Raw genomic sequence first — 22,330 nt, 5'->3', positions numbered from 1 at the left:
GACCTTCATCTTCACCGTGAATGGCACACGCTCCGTTCGCAGCATGCCGGGGCCTTCTCTGTCATTTTCTGCGCAGAATTTGGCAATTCTGCGCAGGGGGGTGGATTCTACACAAATTCTGTGCTCCAAAGTAGCGCAGAATTCCCCCCAGGACTGCTCAGGTTTCTTTTTGTGTGTGTGTGTGTGTGTGTAAGGGTAGAAGGAGGAGATCTGGGCAGGATTTTGTCTATCTATGGGAGAAGAGAGGGAGGAGATTTAGGAAGATTTCTTGTGTCTATGTGAAAAAAGGAAAGTAAGGATTCTGGTACATTTTCTTAGTCTGTGGGAGAAAACCTGTGTCCTTAGAAGACCATTGTTCTGGGAATTTCCAGCAGCTTCATGCAATGACCCTTTGTGGAGTCATTACAAAATGGCCCTAGTTCTCAAACTCTTTGAGTTGGGAGTAAAGAGTTAGGTGGCTGAGGTTGGGACACACCATTTGCAGAACAGCTCCTCCCCTGAGGCTGCCGGAATGGCCAGCCCCCTGCTGTTAGAAAAGAAGCCGGCAGCATAGTTAGGTGAGGCATTTTTATGTTTAGAAGCTGAAGTTTGCCTAAGTTAAAATTTGTTCCCCTACTCTTTGTACTAGGCTTCATGGCCCAGAACGCTACCTGGAGTAGGAAGGAGCCTGGTACCTCTTTAGTACTAATTCCAGGCATTATTTAAGGATTTTGGACTTATCTTTTGTAGGTTTTCTTCCTGCGAGAGTCCTAGTACCCCTGGCTGGAGGATTTTGGGGAGTCCACTGGCTAGGTCAGATCAGGAGGGAGGGAAGATTCCGCTGCTGGATTAGGGGTAACTCACTGCGGAAATTTTCCAAAATTTTGTCATTTTTGTGAAGAGTTTTTGCCTTGAGTTTCTGGGGGGGGGGGGGGGGGAGTTTGCTGCCACCCTTCCCACCCTGAAGAGACTACATCCAAGAGAAAGCTGCTTGGTTCTCTGCTAGCTGGACCTTTCACAAGAAAGACCCTGTTTTGTTATCTGAAGAGGAAAACTGTAAGAACCTTTTTTTTTTATATTTATCTGGAGGCCCCCATCCAGAGTCTTCACCCTGGGGAGATAAGGTAAAATTGGGAGTTTCTGCCAAAGACTGAGACTCTGTACTTTTGTCCATCAGTATTTTTGGAAGTGAATTTTTCCACCCAAATAAGATACCCCTGTCCAAACCTTGCTTTTCCATACCTTAGAGGGTAAATGTTTTCCCTGGCCGAAGTACTAGAGAAAAATTGGAGAACTGTGATTTCCAGCTGATTGTACCACAAATTGATTGCCATTTTTGCCATCTAAGATGTTTTATAGTGCCCTCCCTGAAAACAGCCCATCTCTCCTCTACATGTGACCGTGCTCTGTCGATTGCAGGTCCAACGCATTGGAACACACTACCACCTGACCTACGCCTCAAACCATGTATGAACAACTTCAAAAAGAAATTGAAAACATGGTTGTTCAAGCAAGCGTACCCAGAATAAAAGGCCTTCACACTGTTTCCAATAGTAGACCACTTTGCGTCTACTCTTTTTCCTCACATTGAGGAACTATATTTGTTATGTTCGCTATCCTCATCTTGAGGAACCAAGTTATGTTATCCTGTCTTTTCCCAACTACCTCTTGTTACCCCCTCTCCCAGTTTTGATTTCCCTGTTAAAATGTAATTTCCAAGCCTAACCTGTTTACTGTAAACCGGCATGATGTCCACAACTAATGCCGGTATATAAAAATGTTTAAATAAATAAATAAATAATAAATAACTAGTAAAGATTTATGTTGGACGCTCCACTCGAGCCTCCAGAGTACTTTGTTGGCACTCATATTCCCCAATGGTGAAAGTGAATGGTTACCTCTCCAGGATAAAGGTGATTTAAGAGTCACCCCTGCCGCCTTGGACCTTGGAGGATTTATTTCTTCCTCCTCCCCCTTCCAATGGGAGAAGAATCTTGTCCCGAGGCCCCTGGACTGGTTTGGAGTGCGAGAGAACTAGAGAACTGGCCCTGGGATCTGCGAATGCCCCTGCCTTCTGGGTTCACAAATCTGGTTACGTTCATGCTTGAGAACAGCTGTTACTGTTACCTTAGGAGCCAGCTCTGCTTGAGCAGATTCCTTCAGTGTGTGGAAGAAGGGGTCATTTTTTGTTGCATTTAACATCTCCAATCAGTTTGAAAGCTTGGCTCCGATGACTGTCATCCTGATTTATACATCTTATCAGAAGTGCAACAAAGGCCAGAATTTAGAGCTCTGAAGCGCCATGAGCAAAAGGTTCCCTGTAACATTTGAAAGGTTAATGTGCACAAAAATGTTCTTTTGTGAAACTTTTTATAAAGATGAGTTCAAATTTGTGCACTGTGAACCGATATAATTGCAAATAGCATCGGAATTTCTTGTGCATTCTATGTTTTGCCGTGTGCAAGGGGGGGGTTCACGAATTGTTTGCATGCGCACTAGAGGGAACGGTGACCATGAGTGCTCTGCCACTGTTGGCAAGAGGTTAAGGCTGGCTTATTTTACAGGGTATACAAATCTTCACTGGAAAGGAAGCTTTAAAACAGGAGGTCATGATATGAGGCTCAAGAGGGATAGAGTCAGGAGTAGCATTAGGACATATTGCTTCACAGAAAGAATGCTAACTCCTCATGCCTGAGAAAGCCCATGGAGGTGGTGACAGCAAAACAGTAACAGAATTCAAGTAAGCATGAGAAACGTAAGGAAGCAAAGGTGAGGCTGGGTGTTTTTACAACAGGAAGGAAAGTGGGTAGATTAGAGGGACCTTACAAATCTTATCTGCCATCTATGCAAAAAGGTCTTAGATAGAACAAATTAACTCACCAAAAAAGCCAATAGCTAAGGAACAGAATTTCATGCTGCTCGCAAGGTTCTGAAGGTTTCGACATTCTTTGGACTCTTTCCTCTTCCTGCAGCCCTGCAGAGACAAAGGTCAGGTCATGGTCTGAGATTTTACTGTAAATAGATTCCATAGGAACCCTTCTCATTCCCTCCTTAATGCCTTATAAGAAGGAAGTAAAGTGGAAAATCAGTGTGCTAGAATGATTTATTTTGGTCCAATGGCTCAGGGCTAGGAATGCCACCAAAGTGTTATGCGCAGCTCCCGGAGAATGAAGTCTCGGCCATCACACGCAGATGATACCTGGCGGCCAGACTCAGGGGTGCATGCATTACGTGTTAGTTTGTGGCCCCTGGCTGAGGACTGTCACTATGAAGGCTAGGCTAGATGGGAGGGCAGAGAATGTTAAAGACAGGGAGCCCCCCGCCTTATAATTGCAAAAGGAAGGATCATGGTGCCCTACTCTGACTGGGTGCTTGTTATTATTGAGAGAGAAGCCCAACAGAGCAGAAGGAAAACATCCAGACAAAAATAAAAGAGACGTGGTCCATTATCTCTGGAGTCTGAGCCATAGTCATAGCAGACAGGATTTGCTATAATTATGTTTTAGTTAGTTAGTTATATACCACCCTCCAAGCAAAAAGTGATTGGCGTGCTTTACAATTTTATTTATTTATTTATTTAAAATCTTTTCTGTACTATCGTTAAGCTAGTTGCCGTCACAATGGTTCACAATAAGGCACATAAATTAATGTTGCTAAATGTATTAAATTATATCAATTAAACAGGTGCCATCAAGATGCAGTAACATAGTTTCATAAAACATACTAATTGGTGGGTGTGATAAATCATGTCTATTCTTATCCATATCAGCTGTGAGAATGAATTAAATATTATATATTATCCATTGGTGTTGAAACTAAAATATAAATTAAAATTAAAATACACACACATTGATTAAGGTGATGTGTGTGGGTGTCTTACTGACCGCATCCTACACTTCCCTGGATTCTACTCTCCATAATGACCCGGGGTATATAATCATTGTTTTCGGCTTTGTTGCCTTCTGGATGCTATTGCACAGATAAGAACTTACTGCATCAGGGCTTGTTGCTTCAGGTTTTCCTGTTGGTTAGTACATAAGCCCTTTTGATGACAGCCATTTCTATACCAAGAAAACAAGTTTCTCAACCTCCTCTTACACTGCACACCTCTCCAGCTTCAGTAATGCCTTCCTTCCTGTGCTGTAGTCACTTCTAAAATCCAGCTTCATTACCCCTGCAGTAAGTTCATGCCAGGGCTCCTAATGGAGACACCCAGCATACTCTGCAGGACCCAAACCACTGGTTAGGAAACCGCATTGTACTGTAAAGACATCAATTAGCAGATGGCTCTCTGATCAATGGGATATTTTTCTATAATCCAAATCTTGCTGGAAGTCGGGGGTGGGGGGGAGGGGAGTTAGTATCAAGTCATAAATAATATTCTACAGTTTGTGTTACCACCTGAAGCCAGGTAGTTAGATTGATTCAGCCCTGAATTTACTCAACTGCATCCCTCTATGCTCTAGAATTTGTAGCCCTGTTTTGATAACACAGGTACTCGAGACCAGTCGTTCAGGCATACACTCAACTTCACTCCCCCTCCTTACACAAAATAGACAATACAACTGTATGGCATAACAATCAAGGCCGCAGTTTATTAAACCTAACCCGAGCCGCAATTTAACATAAATCCAAAGAAACTCCCCCACCACCACCTCCTCTGCCGCATACCATTCTTCGCTTACCACCGCGGCCCAATGGTAAGCAGCTTGGAGCCCCCCCCCCCCCTTCACTTACCCCGCCACGTCGCCAGCGAGGGTAAGCTTGCGGCCTGAGCATTGGCCCCCCCTTGCTCTTTAGGCCTTCCCGTGCAGCAGCCCCAAACTACACGAGCATTACCCCCCCCCCTCCAACGTGTCCTTTGCAATTTCCAATAATACAATATCAAATATGGCTCGGGTTTCCGCCTACTGCGACATCACGTCAATATGCGCAAATAGAAATCATCACATCAACTTCAAGGGAGGGAGGGAGGGAAGCAAAACCCAGCCACTTGCTCCGCTGCCGAATTCCCAACTGCCTGCTCCCAGCTAACACTCCTTCTTTTCTTTTCCTGTTGGCCAATGGCAGCACCGCATTTTAAATTGCTGCGCTGCCATTGGCCCCTCGTCCCTCGCTCTTATTCCCCCCCCCCTATTTCTCCCCCCACCTCTGCTGCCTTGCCTCCCGCTCGATCCTCTGTTATCTTCGGCGCCCCAGGACAAGCCCGGTTCGCCTCTACCTATTTTAATACAGAGTTTTGCAAGCTGATCCTAGAGTACCATCTAGGCTAGTGATATTCACTTCCAGTTCTCTAAAAACAGGTTGGGTTTTCAGGATATCCCTAATGAATATGCATGAGATAGATATGCAAACAATTGAAGCAGTGAGCATGCAAATCTATCTCATTTATTTATTTATTTTATTTTATTTTTAATTTTTATATACCGAAGTTCTTGTGGGAATTACAAATCACTCCGGTTTACATAAAACGATGAACTGCCCAACAGCGGATGGGGGCTTTACATAGAACTGTAGAACATAAGGAACAATAATAATCTCATGCATATTCATTGGGGATATCCTGAAAACCCAACTAGTTAGCAGCCTTCAAGGATCACCAGTGAATACTACTGTGTTAGCCAGTCTGGTTTTCAGGATATCCACAATGAATTTGAATGAGATAGATTTACATGCAATGGAGGCAGTACAAATCTATCTCATACATATTCACTTTAGATATTCTGAAAAGTAGATTGGCTAGGGAATACTGCTTTAATATTATTGACTTAACCTGGATAATACAGATTTATAGTTAAGGAGATTGTACAAAAATAGATTATTATCTAATATAAAAGTAAATATAGAACATTATCAGAATAAATAGTCAAGAGACTATGACATTTTTACACATTAATTAAAGTCCAACTAGAAAAAGCAAATTTTTTTTCTTGAAACTGCAATACAAGAGGCTCAGTCTTTGCCTGGCTTGGAGTCCCTCCTTTCTCCCAGATCCTTATAAGATCATTCCCATATTGTGAGTCTGTTCATCTTGCTGATCTGTGGTAGGATCATTCCTAGACTGGCTCTCCATCTCTCTGACCTGTGATAGGATCATTCTCAAATTACCTGGAAGTTTCTTCATCTCCCTGATTTGTGACAAGACCAGTCTCAGCCTAGTTGCAAGTCCATCTCTCCAGTCTGTGACAGGGTCAATCTCAGCCTACCTCAGAGCCACTGTCTCCCCCTCTCTCTGACCTGTGAGTGACTCTGTCTCAACATGGCCGTGAGCGTCTCCCTCTCTGACCTGCACAGTTGCTCCATTTCTCTGGCTCTTGCTGCACGGCTGTGCCATCTTTTCTTCTCTGGTTCCTGCTGTCTGCTTGCTTTGAATTTCCTGCTGTCACAGCTTTTAGCTTTTCCAGTCACAAATGCCTTTTTCCATGTGACTGCATGCAGAATCACACTGACTCTGAGCCAGGTCTGGTCCTCTTGCAGCTACTAAACTTTTACATCCTGTAGTGCCTGGCAGCAGCAGCTCCTCCCCTAGAATTTCCACAGCCCTTCCTTATACAGCTATTCTGTTCCTTTCGCTGATAAATCAGCTTTGGAAGCTCTGAGAAGTTCTGTGACACCTATGATTGGTGATACCTGAAAACATTTGATCATAAGTCCTAAATAATATAGAAGCTGATAGGTCCCTAAACATATTGAAGATCAAGAAGATAGGAGCACCAATAGAGGGAAGAGAAACTTGGATAATTCAAATTAAAGGTCCTGTTTCCTTGGAATCATTTATCTCAGCATGAAGCATCATGGATAGTAAAGGATCAAATATTATTTCTTTCAATGTAGGAGATACAGGTGGGGGAGGAAGAGAAGCAGAAGAGAACGGGAGTCCATGTGATCAGTCTGCTGTCACTGCCATCGATCTGACTGCTGAGGCAGAGGAAGGTCGGTCTTTGAAAGGTGCCAGCGTTAGGAAGGGCTTTTACCCTCAGTATATTCTGGGGTGGCATCAGTAGTCACCCTCAACATGAAGTGAGATTTAAGGATCAGACAGGCCGATATAGAAAGAAACGCGGGAGAGCAGGCGAGCGTACAGGCCAGTGGCCTGAGTGCGCGATCCAGTAAAGAAAAATATGCTAATTAGGGCGTCCCTAGCGCCTCCTTTTTGACAGGAGCAGCGGCTGTCAGCGGGTTTGACAGCCGATGCTCAATTTTTCCGTCGTCGGTTCTCGAGCCCGCTGACAGCCACGGGTTCGGAAACCGGATGCCGGCAAAATTAAGCATCCGGTTTCCAAAAGCGAGCTGCGGGCCGATTTAAAATTTTTTTTTTAAATTATTTTTTACTTTTGGGACCTCCAACTTAATTTCGCCATGATATTAAATTGGAGGGTGTACAGAAAAGCATTTTTTACTGCTTTTCTGTACACTTTCCCAGTGCCAGCAGAAATTAACGCTTACCTTTGGGTAGTGTATAATTTCTGGACTCAAAGCCAGGGCAACAAGAACACTTTTTACTCAGCAAGAGATTTTCAAATTCAATTTATTTGGCTTCTTAAAAGACAAGTGTTCCTGTGAAATGCGATATGCCCTCTATCTGTAATAACTAGCATCTCCATGAATATATGACATGCCCTGACTTATATAATCAAAATACAGCACAACCGAAGTTTCCAGAATGAATGACGTGACTGCCCAAAGACTTCTTTACAAAGATACATTATGCTGTTGTCATGACAATCTATCATGTATAGGAAATGCTTGTGAGGACATCCTCCATTCAGTTGTAAAAATCATTCTTTACTAGTCTCCCCTGAAACCACCCTTCCATGATAAAAGTTCCTTTATCACCCTGGCTTTGATGCACTGTGTTCTTTCTAGTATCCTTTTGTTCTTCTTTGTTGTGTAAACAGATAGCAGTCTTAGTCTTGAATAGAAGCTAGGCTTGAATTCCGTCGGTTGGCACCAGGATTTAATTTAAAGCTGTAACCTCAAAGGCATCTTCTTTTTACCTGGTTCCTGTCCGTTGAGATAGGCATCTGCAAGACAAAAGCCTGCAGCCTGGACCCAGCTTCCCTGTATTATGAAGTAAATGTTGCCATTCTTCCTGTTGGTGCCAGTAGTATACCTGCTCAGGGACATTCTGCAAGTCATTCTCAGAAAAGCACTCAGAGTTCATTCACCTCTGACAGGCCACAGTACAGCAGAGGCATCTGGGTATTTTTGGTTGTCTTAATCAGACATATTCTTCAGTAGGTGCTAATTTCTGAAAGTAAAATGTGCGGCTTGGCTGCACATTTTACTTACTGAATCGCGTGGGAATAACTAATAGGGCCATCAACATGCATTTGCATGTTGCGGGCGCTATTAGTTTCGGGGGGGGTTGGCCACGCGTTTTTGACGCGCTATTACCCCTTACTGAATAAGGGGTAAAGCTAGCGCATCGAAAACGCGCGTCCAAACGCAGGTTAACAGTGCACGCCGCCGGAGCACACTGTACTGTATCGGCCTGTAAATGCGTAAACCCTAGAGGAGGGAAGGAAGGGATACGCTAGAGATATTGGAATACCTCAAAAGTATAACTAATGCACAAAAGCACACAAACATTTTTCAGTGGAAAGGAAATTCTAGAACAACAGGTCACCATAGGAGGCTTGAAAGGGATAGAATCAGGAAGAAGATAAGATAATATTTCTTCATAGAAAGGTTGTTAGATATGTGGAATAGCCTTGGGTGCTGATGGAGGCACAAAGTATATTAGAAAATATGGGACTTGCTGAGAAGATCCTTGGTTGTGAGGAAGTTAAAGTAAAGTCAGAAATCCGGTAAGGTCTGCAGTACTGCAACAAGAAAGGAAAATGGACAGACTGGATGGACCTTCTGGTCTTTCTCATCCCACATACTCTGTGTTCCTTTCTTTCAGTTTCTGAAAGCCTTTGTGAGGCTGCACAAATGTTTTGCAAACATGTCTGCTGTATTTATTCAGTAGAGCTCCTCGATATGCTCATGATACTGCTTTACCTGCAAAGGATATGGATTTTTTTGGCCAATGCTTAGCCACTGCCCGGCTTATAGTATTTACGGCCTCAGTTCAGTAAAGAAACTCAGCAAATGAACTGCAGATGTAAAGAGGCCTATGGTTCCTCTGCTAAATCTGTGCCCCTCCAGGTGGGGAATATTGTGAGGATCCGAGTACTGAGTACTGTAAGCTATTTGCTATGACCCTCCACTCTAGGAGTGGCCACAGTGGTGCAGTCCTGGTTTTGGAGAAAGGAGCCTGAGAGGTTTCCATTCAGAAGGTTAGGAGTTGGGGAAGAGAGAAGGCTAGACTCTCAGCCCTCCATTTAATGTGGAGTTTGAGGAAGGAATAAAACCTGCCTGTGTCCATGCTCTGTAGTTTATAAGTAAAGAAGGCCAAAAAGATAGTTTTCTGTGTTGGTGCTTCTGATATTTAAGTAAAAATAACTGCTCCTGCTGGGTCCATCCATGAGATGGAGAGTATATTCACTCTGAGGGAGTAAACCTCTCATCCTGGGTTCATCCTTCTATAGGGGAAGGAGGACCCTGATTGGAGTGCAAGGTGAATGAAGATCAACACAGGACTAGCGAGAAGTGAGTTTCAGGGTCCTGTCCAGAAGTAACCAACAGTGTGGAAAGAACAGAAGTGTGATGGAGAGGGCTGGCAACTGGTGTTCTAGATCAGAGTTTCCCAACCAGTGTGCCATCAGATCTGATCAGGTGTACCACAGAAACTGCCTGATGCTCAGATCCAGACCGGCTCCTGGACTCTGCTCTCAGCAGTTCACAGCAACAAGAGATACCAGCAGTGGCTCTTAAACATGCAGGGGCTCCTTTCTGAGAACATAGGTAGTAAATGCATGCCTCTCCTACCAACTACCCACAGCATGAGCCCAGCAGTTTGGGGAGCATAGGGCATGGGTATCCAGGCTCTGGTTGGAGCAGGGCACACTGCTCTCAGCACCTCCTCCTTCAGACCGGTGAGATCAGCGTATAGAGACACCCTCCATGCCCCCCTCATCAAAACATCAGTAAGAAAGAGAGCGCTTTCCACATCTGGACCAAGTCAATGGAACTCTCTCCCGCCAGATCTCCAACTCGAAAGATGCACGATTACATTTAAAAAAAGACTCAAAACCTGGCTGTTCACCCAAGCCTTCTCTTGCTCAGACGAACAGTAGAGTCTTTTTATACCTCAGAGTCAGTTATGCTGCTCGCCACTAGAACAACATCTCTAGCTTTCTGTTCTTTATGCAGTCGATCTCTTCCAGTTATCCCCATGTTAAACCCCCATGTTAAACCATGTTACTTGATCCAAGTTTGCTCATCCTTGTTTTAATGTAATGCATTCTTTTGCACAGGTTTTTTGTTATAATGTAAACCGAAGTGATTTGTAACTTGTTACAAGAATATTGGTATATAAGAGTCCTAAATAAATAAATAAATAAATACATTTAGGGACTTTTCCTCCTCTCATCTTTTAAACTTGGCTATGCTAGATGCCCTGACCACATCCTCCAATAACAAATTCTACAGCTTGATTGTGCAAGGAGCGAAAAAAATAACCTTCTCTAATGTGTTTAAAATCTTGGCTTGGCACATTGGTCTATTTACACTAATGACTTTTTAAGGGCTTTGTATACAATTACAATCATTTAAAAATATTAATAACCATTTTATTAATATCATATCCACCATACATACAGTTAACATAAAATAAGTAAACAGCAGTGCAACTTGAAAATAAATTAAATACATAATCATACAATATAAACATCGAATTTAAAGTCTGAAAATGAGAGAACTTATAACAGGATAACTCCATGTCAGCCTGTATGCTGCACACTTTAAAAGCACATTGCACGGGGCACTCAGGCATGCAGTTGTCAAGTTTAGGCATTATGGAGAAATAATAAGAGGCAATAAGAATGGAAGCCTTAATCCCATAGGGATGAAATCATTCACGACGCTGAGTGCAGGTTCTGAACCAGCGTGGCAAAAAAATGTTAAGAAAAACTGGAAGACCAAAGAAAGCACAGCCCAACAAAGTACAGCTAAGTGCAGCAGGGCCTGCATTTCAGTCTCCCCAAAATTCATTGGCAACGGCAGCTGCAATTCGACTGCCCTGAAAGTCAGAAAGGTGGTGGGAGTGTGGAACTCAACCAATGCACTGGCAACTCATTTTAAGCCCCGATTCACAACCCAGGAAAGAAGACAACCCTTCAACACAACGAAAAGCAGCTGGATCCCCAGGATCCAAGCGAACTCACAGGCCAGTGGTTCAGCTCTACCCTCACTTTCCCCACACCTCTTCAAGTGTTTAAAGTCTGACTCACAGAGGAATATCCTACGGGACGAAGAATTGCATTGCAGTCTTTGCCTTAGCTTGTGCCACATAATAAATATTGTTTTATATGAAATTGCCCAACAAGAAATGAACAGGGATTTCCAAGTCCTGGATCACAGTGTGGTGAGGTAAATGGGTTGGAAATCTCCTCTCTCGATGGATCAGCCCACACTACATGCTACAGCTCCAGTGGAAAGGTGGAATGTGGGTTTGTTGGTGCTTTTGCTTCTGTGTGTAAATTCCATGCACTATTTAGTACCAGGTTTCGTGTTAATGTCCATCTTGTCAACAAGATGTAGTACTCTGAAGGTGGCTGCCATCACTGGCTGCTCCCTCATTCCCAATGGTGTTTCTCATCAGGTTCGGCGGCCAAAATCCTTGCCTGAAGTGCTTTCCTCCTGTAAATGCAGAGTTATGACCTTTAGAAGAAAGTCTATGCATGCAGTTTCTTAAATGTTCTTTATCACATCTGTACTACAGACAATATAAGTCCCAGGGATAGCACTCAGTTTGGATTGTCATCTGGGTCCAGATTTTCAGAACAGGTTGATTCAGTCCTAGTTTTATCCCACTGCAGGCAGGGACCTTTAGTTCTGATTTCCCTATTGCAGGCGCAAAGAAAAGAAAAACTACAAGTCCCTGCAGGCAGTGGGATAAAACTAGGAGTGGATCAACCTGTCTTGACGATATGAAGCCAGTTGGAAACCCTGTACCCGGTTTTCCCTTTTGTCTATAAAGGTCACATGTGGTTCCTGCTTAAAGGTATTTGACTGCTCAGCAATGCACATTCAGTATAGTACCATAGGGCAGTCAGATGATTCTTTGACCATTTGATATTTTTGCCTATTCAAGTCATGTTCTTTGTGACTTCCATCATAAGTACTGTAGGATCTGTACAACCTGTTTCTCATAAGGAAAAACAGTGTTATAAATCTGAGAATTCTTTGGGACTGGGCGGATACAGATCCATCTAGTCAAACTGTGTGGTATGTAGCTTAAGGCCCTGGAGCCTCAGTTTGTAAAGCTTTGCTCACAGGCATCCAAGGGCAGGAGATTTTGCACAGAAATGGTATGCCAGCTGGAAGCAAAATCTCTATACTTTGCACACACAAAGCACCCACACATTTCTGTAGGGTAATGGAGGATGGAAAGGGCGGGAGACAGAAGGGCCACGGGGACAGGAGCACTGAAGTGGCCAGCTCTGAGGAAAGACATCTACAATTACCATACCTTTTTGCTGGGCTCTTAAATTTGCTCCTCAGTGCTCTGATATATTCCTGATGATTCCAGGCTTTGGCAACTGCTGTAAGACAGAGAGAAGACATCTTTGTAAATCAGGGCAGCAGAAAAAAAAAAAAAGCTACTCTTCTAAAAACAAAATAAACTGTGCGTTAAGGGGAACAGAAGAGAAAACTTACCTGGAAGGATGAAATTTCTTTGCTGGAAAAGAAAAGAAAAGATCATTAAGAATATGGTAATAAAATGAAGATCATGCCCTGAAAACTGACTCTCTGAATCCTGCTTCCTCTCTGCTCTCACTCATTGATGCCACTAGTGTATTATGTATTGAGGTTTACGTAGAAGCATAGTATCGTAACCCACTTTGATGTATATTAGATTGCGGGACATCAGGTTGTAATAAATAGATAGACTAGGAGGGTCACATCTACAATATACATAGTGGAAATGTGATCCTCCAGAGCAACTGTGCTGTCCTCAGTGTAACCCAGAGGAGCAGATGCAGAACAGACTGGAATCCAGGTTTAGAATAAGCCAGTGCTCTATCTCTGAGACTCTTTTTCTTCTCAAAGCAAGTGGATGAAATCATGGTGGGGGCTCTTCAGCTAGACTGCCTTACAGAGGTGTACACTTTGAACGGGGTAAGCCCTCGGATGCTAGGGAGCAAGGTGCCGAATTGACCTGGCATAAATTTTGCCGGGATTTAGAATTGGACCCCAGTCTATAATCGGAAATATAATCTGCAAAGCGGACTGATCAGTAACATAGCTTACCATTCTTCCGGATTCGCTTCGCAAGCCACATCAGAAGGGATGCCATGGAGAGAACAGATGCCCCGGTGGCAGTGGCTCCCACAGTTACGTTGGTCAGGGACTCCTCAGCAGGTGGAGGAGCTAGAGTAGAAACAGCTTTTGTAAGAGCAGGAAAACATGCATATTTTACAAATGACTCTGCACTCAGCTTTTGCTGTCCATTCCCAAATAAACAAAATGAATGGTTATGAGAAACAGCCATGCTTCCTGGGTTTCATGTACCTGGAATCTCATAACTATTCTAAAAGTTCATTTAGTGTAAGGAATCTGCTTTGTTGACCTCATATATGATAGTTTTAGATATATGCTCAATGCTTATTGTTTTATCTTTTTTTCACTGTATGTTTTATGTTTTATTATGTACGTCTTTTGTAAATTGCCTAGGACTTTGAGCATCAGGCGGTATTTAAATTTGTAATAAACATAAAATAATGCTATCTGCTAAAAGTGATGGCTACCCCCAAGTGCGGGCAGCGTTGGCCCAGCTGATTCCGGATGATTCCTCTGAAAGCAATGAGTCAATTCAAAGTTGTAGTTACTTTTAGAGGATGGCAGTGTGTGAGGAAATAAGGACTGATGTTGAGCTTCATGTGAAAAAATCTTGTCCTCCAAGAAATCACTAATGATAGCCAGAGGTTAATATCACTTGTAAGTCAAGAATGATATTGTGCCTACTGATTGTACTCCTCAAAGACGAGAGTAGCAGGCTGTATTTGCTCTTACGAAACTGCTCTTCATGATTGTAAGGAGGTCAGGACACTGTGTTGGTAGTTGCACAATCTGTGTATTTTCGGCCCTTGCAGGAGCATACCTTCACACGTCGGGGGGACCGATGTCCACGTTCCTGAGGCATCACACTCGAGTGTGCCTGAGCCATTCAGCCGCCATTCTCCACTGCACTGGAACTCGCACACTGCACCATAAGTAAACTCGGCCCCGGGGTGCGAGCAGTTCAGAAGCCCTTTCTCCGGTGCCGTGAGAGCTTCACACTGCACAGCTGCAACCACAAAGAAGAATGCAATGCACTGACTATTAGGGACAGGAATTTCATAGCAGAATCATGACTGAAATATAAATAGAAGGCTCCTGGAGGCCTAGAATTTCCCTGTTGGGTGCAATGACAGTGAGAGGTTTCAGCACAATTCTGACAGGGGTCTGCTAATGACGAGAGACGATTAGCTTTCCTCTGGCTGTCAGGGTGGCTCTTTCTACTCAGCAGCATCTTACACTATTATATCTATTCTTACCAACTGACTGTGTGACATCTGGACAGATTGATCCACTCTTAGTTTTTTTTCTCTACTGCACCTATGCACCTGTAGTCTTTTTTTGTTCTTGGAAAACCTGGATCTAAACATCCACAGATGTGATGGGATAAAACCAGGACCAGCTCAATCTGTCCAGTCACAATGGAGTTAGCTAGCAACCAGAAGGTCACGTCGCAGCACTCCTTAACCCCCATGTTCCCTAAACTATAGTGGCCAGCAGATTGCAAGTTTGGAGATAACTGGGCTATACCGCAGGGCTTCCTAAACCTGTCGTGGAGACCCCCACAACCAGTCGAGTGTTCAGGATATCCGTAATCAATATTCAGGAGATTACATTTGCATACATTGGAGAGCCAGTATGTGCAAATTCATCTCATGCATATTCATTGTAGATACCCTGTGGGAACCCCAGGACAGGTTTGGGAACCCTTCGGCAACCGGGTAGTAACACACTGGTCTTTCTAGCACTGCTGGCAAGTTGCAGGGAGAAGGACTGCTGGAAAAACTTCACTTTTGATTTTACTTCAAAGGATGGCAGTACAGGGCCTGTGTGTATCTGTCTGCTTTAGTTATGAATACCTTTGCATGCTGGGATCTCGGCAGTCCAGAGCCCTGCAGAGGAGCACTGAAGCATCTGCTGCCCCACTAATGCAAAGCCTTCTGCACAGCTGAAGACACACATAGAGTTATAGCCAAACGTCCCAAGCTCGCCCATGCAATCCAGGCTTCCATCGGCAGGAGTTTCCAGGGCAGGGCAGGTCACAGCTGGAAAGGAAGATGAAATCCTGGTTATTCCTTAGGAAGGGAAGGCTGCATCTTGCACATGGTATCTTATTTAAACACATTTCTGCTGCAGACATTCGCCTGAACCACATCTCTGCTTCATATTTTAATCAGTGCAAAGCTCGTCAATATGAATACCTCGAAGAAGCTATTTTTCATCAGTAGCATTTGTGGTACAGACACCACATGTAACATCTTTTGTGGGTGAATAAATACCATCTGAACCAATCACTGTGGTTCAACTTATTATGCTCTTATGCACCCCTAGATTGTAAGCTATTTGGAGTAGGAAAATTTTGTCTTCACCTAAGTAACAATTCAGCAGTGATGTTATTTTGTGTTAGGGGCTAGGACTAATGTCCAGGATTGTAAGTCCCTTCCCTTAAAAAGCAGGGGAAAGAGATGTTTCTAATATGTTGAATAATCACCAGTTGTTACTCTGACTTCTGAGAGATTGCCTAGTTGTCTTTTATGTGTGCCAGAAATGAATGACAGCAGTAGTATTAGTAGTTTAATTTATCTGTTGTTTCTTAGCCCTCTATCTACCATTATGCCCCTGTCCTCAGCAGCTAGTACAGCAACTCACATACTCCCATTATCCCTGCCATGACGTTTTGATAAGATTCTCTTGATGTAAGCTAGTGTAACTCTCTAAGGTCTACAGTGAACCCAGGATAATGTGATACATTACAGAATATTGCTCAGTACTTCACGTTCACTTGTCGGTTCACCGGTTACCCTGAACTCTGCCAGCCAGCTTCCACCCTGGTGGTTAAACTTCCCAGAGTGCTTTGGGCTGGAGGTTAACAGTGGTGGGCCAGGAGTGATAACAGGGCAGCAGCTTCCCTTACTGAGCTGTGAAATGCATTCTACCTTGACAGCTTGGTGTTCTGCTGCTCCACTGGCCTTGCGCTGAGCACTGCAGGCTCGCCTCGCCCAGCAGCTTGAAGCCCTCCTTGCAAGTAAAGTCACAACTCGAACTGTACGTGAAAGCGCCATTTGGGTGGGTGCAGCTCATGGATCCTTTCTCATCCGCACTTATCTGCTCACATTTCACAACTGAAATACACACAATGTACTGTCAGGCTGAAAAGTGTGGATAGCAAAAAAAAAAAAAAGCCAAAAACATATTTACAGTCATAACCCGCCCCCCCCCCACCCCCCACCTCCAGAAAATATCAAAGGCTGTCAGTCACCCAGTGCAATGGCGGGCTCGGTGAAGGGGACAACTGAGCACTCACTGGGGAAACCAAACTCCCCCACTGCATTTCAGAGCATGGAGGTGTTTGGTTTACTCAATGAGTGCTCAAGAAGGGGAAGGCTGCAGGTGCTTCCTAAAAATGAGAATGACACCTGCTCTGGCATACAAGATGGGATTGGGATGGTGCAAGAGACGACAGCTCCTGATTCATGAAATGAGTGAGGGAGAATAACGAGCGGTAGCAATTGCGGTTGTACCTTCACACTCCGGCTTCTTTCCACTCCACTGTCCAGAAGCTCCGCACTGCAGGCTGTCGGATCCTTTCAAAGCAAACCCTGGCTCGCAGGTGAATGCACATGTCGAATTGTACAGGAAGTCGCCAAGGGGGTGAGAACAGTCCATAACTCCATGAGTAGGGGACTTCAGCACCCCACAATACACAGCTGTAGAGAGAAATTGCCCATGATGAATGCATAAACTTTGTGGGGCTGTGCAAAGGCAACGTGAGGGATTTCCTGAGCAAGAAAGACAGGGAGAGAGGCCAGGGCTCAATGCGACAGGAGCCTGACTAATCCTGCGACTGAAGGGACCATTTCTCGCACTAGAGCTCATTACCAGAACAGAGTTTGTCTTATGACGTGAGCTGCTGGATTTGTTTTTCGGTGAGTGTCATTTTTTTGAGCCCAGCCGCCCCCAACCTTATTCTGTCTATTTCAAGCTCCAGCACAACAGCGATTTTTAGCAAGTTTTCAACTTCCCTCTCTGTTTACAGATAACTCCCAAACCTCTCAGCCGCACCATTTCTCTTGGAGAGTTAGCAGAGCAGGCGGAATGCGAGCTGGGATTGCTTACCTGCACATGCTGGAGCGGGGGCTGTCCAGTCTCCAGAAGCCGCACACCGCACTGTGTCTGGGGCACTTAGCTCATAGCCTCTCTGGCAGCGGAACTGGCAGGAAGAATCGTAGCTGAAGCTCTTCACTGGGTGGCTGCACTCCATGAACCCCAGCTCAGGGGCCTCCACGGGACGGCAAGTCACCACTGGAAAATCACATTTACAAGCATTGACTATCTCACTCCACAGGCAGGACTTCTCAGATCACTGGCAAGAAAGTAAGCTGCACCAGGGCTTTAACGCTAGCTTTAAAGCGCAGTAACAATCATATGCTACATGTCAAACCGCAAGCCTTTGAAAGTCTGAAAAGGCCCCTTACCATGCTGACACTCCTCCCCATAGAAGCCTTCGTTACACTTGCACTTATAGCTGTTAATAGTTTCCACGCACTCCCCATGGCCACTGCAGGATGATGCATGGCAAGCAGCTATAGAAAACAACAAAAAAAAATGAACATGATTAGGGATGAGCAAGATTTCTTTTTTATTTGAGTAAGATTAGAAGATATTTCTGAGTCATCAGTTTGCCCTGCTTTCAACTCCTATCCTTCTGGGATATGGGATTTAGGAATAGATAAGGCTTACAGGGCACAGCTTTCGGAGGCAAGAGGGTTAAGAAAGAAAGGATTGGCTGATCTAGGATACGGCTACGTGAAGCATCACCTTAGAGTGAGATTCGCCCGCCCGAGTGCACGTTTCTCAGCCGCATGGTTAGCAGTGTGTGCTGTTTGCATGCTGTACTGTACCTGTGTAGCACAAAGCCACTTTAGCCTTCTTGCAGGATTCGTCATTCCATTTGCTTTCGTCTTCCTTCCTTTTGATGTAGATCTCCACGCAGTCCTCATTGCTTTTCTTGTTGTTGGGCTCATGAGCAGCCCAGTTCTGTGCCTTCTTCGTCAGAACTTTGTTGGTTCCGACCCAGGTCCACTGGCCCTTAATCTTCCTGATCCCAATCCAGTAGTAAGTAGGGTTGAAGGGTAAAATGTTGTTCAGGTGCTCGTTTTCCTCCCGGTTCTGAATGGCCACCATATCAGTGTAATGGGTTTGGCACCATCTCCTTGCTGATTCATAGGTCATGTTAACGTTAGAAAAATGGTACGTCCAGCCTTTCACCCCTGCCAGCATCACAAGTCCTGTGGGAGGGGGGTGAAGGATAAAACTGTCACTTCTGCTCTGGTTACCCAGCACCGAATTGTGACTATTGTAAACTATTTTATTGTAAACCGGTGTGATTTGTATTTTATACAGGAATGTCGGTATATAAAAGTTAAAAATAAATAAAATAAATAAATATTCCTCCTTTTTAATCCCAGCTCTACAACTGAATCTCCTGTGTTTCTCAGGGCAAGTCATTTTGGACCTCATTCACTAAGACTTTTCTCCCATTCTATGTCTATGGGGGAAAATATCTTAAACAAATTGGGCCTTTTATTTCTCTGTGTGTCACTTCTAATCCCAGCTCTCTTTATTAGCATCTCTAATTGTATATCATTCAGAATAAATTAGAATTTCAGTGTACTGGGCAATGAAGAAGATTAATAACTAATCCACTTTTATATCATAAAATTAATAAGTTAATAAAAGCCTGATTAAATAGATAAGTCTCAAGCTGTTTTAAAAACGTTTTTTGTACAATTTTATGTATGCAATTCAACAGGTAATAAATTCCAAAGTGCAACACCTTCTACAGACAAGAGTCTCTCTCTACAGGTGACTAAATTAATTACTTTATTGCTTGGGACTTCTTCAGATCTTAATGATCTGACTGGATGATAAATTTTTAGAAAATAATTTATACAAAAAGAGGAGTTTTCACTTAAAGCTAAATGAATCATGGCAAGAATTTTGTAATGAATTCTAAATTTAACAGGTAACCAATGTAACTTGTGTAAAATCGGAGTTATATGCTCACTTTATAGGGTGCTTGTGAAAATTTGAGCTTACCATAACTGAAGAAGGAGAGGTACCAAAGAGCAAGCATTGTTTTCTGGGTGTTACTGAAATCTTTCCTGTCTTCTGTGTCTCTGGAACTGTGGCTGTAAAATAAAATCAGAAGCATTTTACTAATTGAACAAAGTTACTTGTACAGAAATCTCTGGAAATAGCAGGGCTGCCCTGCATATGACTTCCCATGGCCTTCTGGTGGCTTCTGTAAGAGTGACTATAGTACAATATATTACAGTCACTGGGTATCTACCAAAGGCAAAATACAATCCCATCAGAAGTACAGAACATGAACTAAAGTAAAATGCAGTCATACCCGCTATATATAACATGAATCCATCACTTAACAATCAATCATCCTTTATTTCAAGATTTCTTTCCATCTATAGCAAATTTTACTTATTTTACAGCACGTAAAAATTCAGTATTAAAATACAAGCTTCTAAGCCAGCACAATCCAGTAACAAATGGAAGCACAGAAAGGCAAAGGTGACTAATACATGGTCACCCAGAACGAATACCAGAGATAGGAATAAAACCCAGAGGTCCTAATGTCCAGTTCTGCAAGCTCCTCTCCTTCCCAGCCAATGTGCAATGACCTGCTCTGATGGAGAGTGCCATTCCAGAGAAACGCTCTTTGGCATGCAGTCTCTTCTCTCTGAGCACCTTCCTTACCGTGTTAGACCCTAATGCCTTGGTTCTTTGCCGAACGTGGCACTTTCAGCTCTGTGTCTCGATTCTAGAGTAGCTTTTCTTCGGGGTATAGTGCAGACGGCAGCTCTTAGGAGCAGACTCCATCCTGCCTGCTGTGTGGATGGACTTTTATCCTGTTCAGAGTTTCTACGTCCTGTGAAATTCCCGTGACGCAGCTGATCTGCATAAAATAGGAGGATGTGTCTGACTGCAAGAGAAATTCCCTAGCAAAAAAAAAAACGTTTCCCAGAAATATCCAAAAGTGGTGAAAGATGAGTGCTTTCATGTCTCTCTCCAAAGTGGCTATTGTTAGGTTTTGTATTTCAGGAAAATGACAGTAGACAGGCTTTTAAATTTTCATCAACAGCTAAATGATTTTGTTGTCTTAAGGGCCCTATATAAGAATTTTCCCCATAGATACAAAATGTGAGAAGCCCCCTAATACATGTAATCATTTAATAACAGGTTCCTTGCATGGTTGCTCTAGCATCCCACAGTGATAGTTTGTGAAAGAGGCAGCATAAAAGAGAGGAACTTACTAATGGTCCAAGTACTCTGTCCTTTTGCTCAGTGACTTTATTCATGACAGATGATACAAGCAGTCCCTATTTTTTAAGCTACAGTACGTATATCTCTGTTATTATTTATGAAGAATACAATCACTAACAGAGAACTCGGCATAACTTAAATGCCAATAATATTCACATAATGTTTTTTATTCACAGTTTTGTTTACAAATTGTGTCATAGAACCAACATGTGCTACATAACACCATATATTAAAACCATCAACGACGCATCATCCTAATATCAAACATACCAACATTCATACTCTCCCTAAAATTGTGACATACACATCTAAATATATACCTTTATCATTAAATATTAACATCACCAGCATAGAACATTATAAATATACCACAAAAGTTATTTTATAATTGGCAAACAGCCTGCATATAGCATGTTATAAAAATTTACAATCATATGTTATGCATCTATGAGATATATATTGTTGTTGTGTATTGTTGTGTGTACCCCAACAGGACGCCTGTTTCGCCCAACTCTAGGGCTTCTTCAGGGGAAATATTATCTGTGTTTCAAAAACGCCCGTATGCTATCATCACATCAGTATCATCTCCGTAATGCATACACATTACTTTCTAAGTCAGTTAAAGTTGAGAATCAAGAGGAGTGGGGGCAAATCAAATGCGGTAATTGTACAGTGTGTAATAATGTGTTGGAAATTACAGAATATAAAATGTCTCATCTGCCATATCCATTTATTTTAAGAGGGAAATTTTCATGTACATCTAACATGGCCATTTATGCTATATTATGTCCTTGTAAATTAATGTATATCGGACACACAAAAAGATCAATTAAACACAGAATTATTGAACATAAGAGTAGAATTCGTACTGGCAAGTTGGGGGCTCCATTGGTATCCCATTGGCAAGCTTCTAATCATGATATAGAAGATCTCAAATTCTTCATTATTCAACAGTGTCAGATACGCCATCAAGGCAACATTAGTAATATCTTAAGGAAAGTGGAGCAGAGATATATTTTCACTTGGAATACTGTACATCCGTATGGATTGAACGATGTTATTGAATGGGAGGCATTTTATGGGAGTTGATCGCTTTAGGACAGATTAATTGTGGAGGCTTTCTATAGTGTTAATACTAGGGGTAGACTATTCTTAGCATTGCGGATGTTTTGTTAAGTGCAGTTTTCTTCCACGTTTCAGCGTAACCATGTTGACAAGAGATGTGCGTAATTGTGCCGGTATTACGCTGTTTAGCCTCCGCATGGTTGCGTTGGTAAGAGTATTACGAGCATTTGACGGTGGTTGAATACGTCATCAAGTTAGTGTGTAATAGTTTATTGGCCCTGGGATAATTTAAATTGAACGTATCATAGGATACCCTGTAGCGGATATTTCAAGCAGCCGTCGGTGTTTTTGTTAAGGATTGACATAAAGGTGGTTGTGATACAGCAGTTTAAGAGGAATCAGTTTTTGCCGACAGAGGTAAGGTTGTCTTGCTATATTAGAGTTACATATACTATTTACATGATACATAACGTTAGAATAAAGTTTGATGATAAAAAATGTGATTGTATTTAGACAATTGTGTATTGGTATTTAGACAATCCTTGTGCCATTATTT

The 22,330-nt window shown here is 43.0% G+C and overlaps 1 protein-coding gene across 1 annotated transcript in view; it reads right to left on the bottom strand.

Annotated features, from left to right (window-relative positions):
* The window catches only part of SELE (selectin E), a 148,686-nt gene extending 128,410 nt beyond the window's left edge, over nt 1-20,276 (bottom strand). The window contains exons 1-14 of the mRNA XM_029617651.1: nt 20,143-20,276; nt 19,468-19,559; nt 18,270-18,656; nt 17,844-17,951; nt 17,485-17,670; nt 16,890-17,075; nt 16,305-16,490; nt 15,228-15,413; nt 14,192-14,377; nt 13,342-13,461; nt 12,748-12,769; nt 12,578-12,632; nt 6,266-6,355; nt 2,860-2,953 (exon numbers count right to left, since the gene is read on the bottom strand). Coding sequence (XP_029473511.1) covers nt 2,860-2,953; nt 6,266-6,355; nt 12,578-12,632; nt 12,748-12,769; nt 13,342-13,461; nt 14,192-14,377; nt 15,228-15,413; nt 16,305-16,490; nt 16,890-17,075; nt 17,485-17,670; nt 17,844-17,951; nt 18,270-18,656; nt 19,468-19,504 — 1,843 coding nt within the window. The 5' untranslated portion in view covers nt 19,505-19,559; nt 20,143-20,276. The remainder of the gene's footprint in view (nt 1-2,859; nt 2,954-6,265; nt 6,356-12,577; nt 12,633-12,747; nt 12,770-13,341; nt 13,462-14,191; nt 14,378-15,227; nt 15,414-16,304; nt 16,491-16,889; nt 17,076-17,484; nt 17,671-17,843; nt 17,952-18,269; nt 18,657-19,467; nt 19,560-20,142) is intronic.
* Nucleotides 20,277-22,330: the final 2,054 nt, after the last annotated feature.

This window comes from Rhinatrema bivittatum, chromosome 10, assembly GCF_901001135.1.
Source record: "Rhinatrema bivittatum chromosome 10, aRhiBiv1.1, whole genome shotgun sequence".
In the NCBI taxonomy this organism is placed as follows: Eukaryota; Metazoa; Chordata; class Amphibia; order Gymnophiona; family Rhinatrematidae; genus Rhinatrema; species Rhinatrema bivittatum.
Note: the sequence above shows the minus strand (reverse complement) of the source record. Positions and strands in the feature narration are given on the sequence as shown.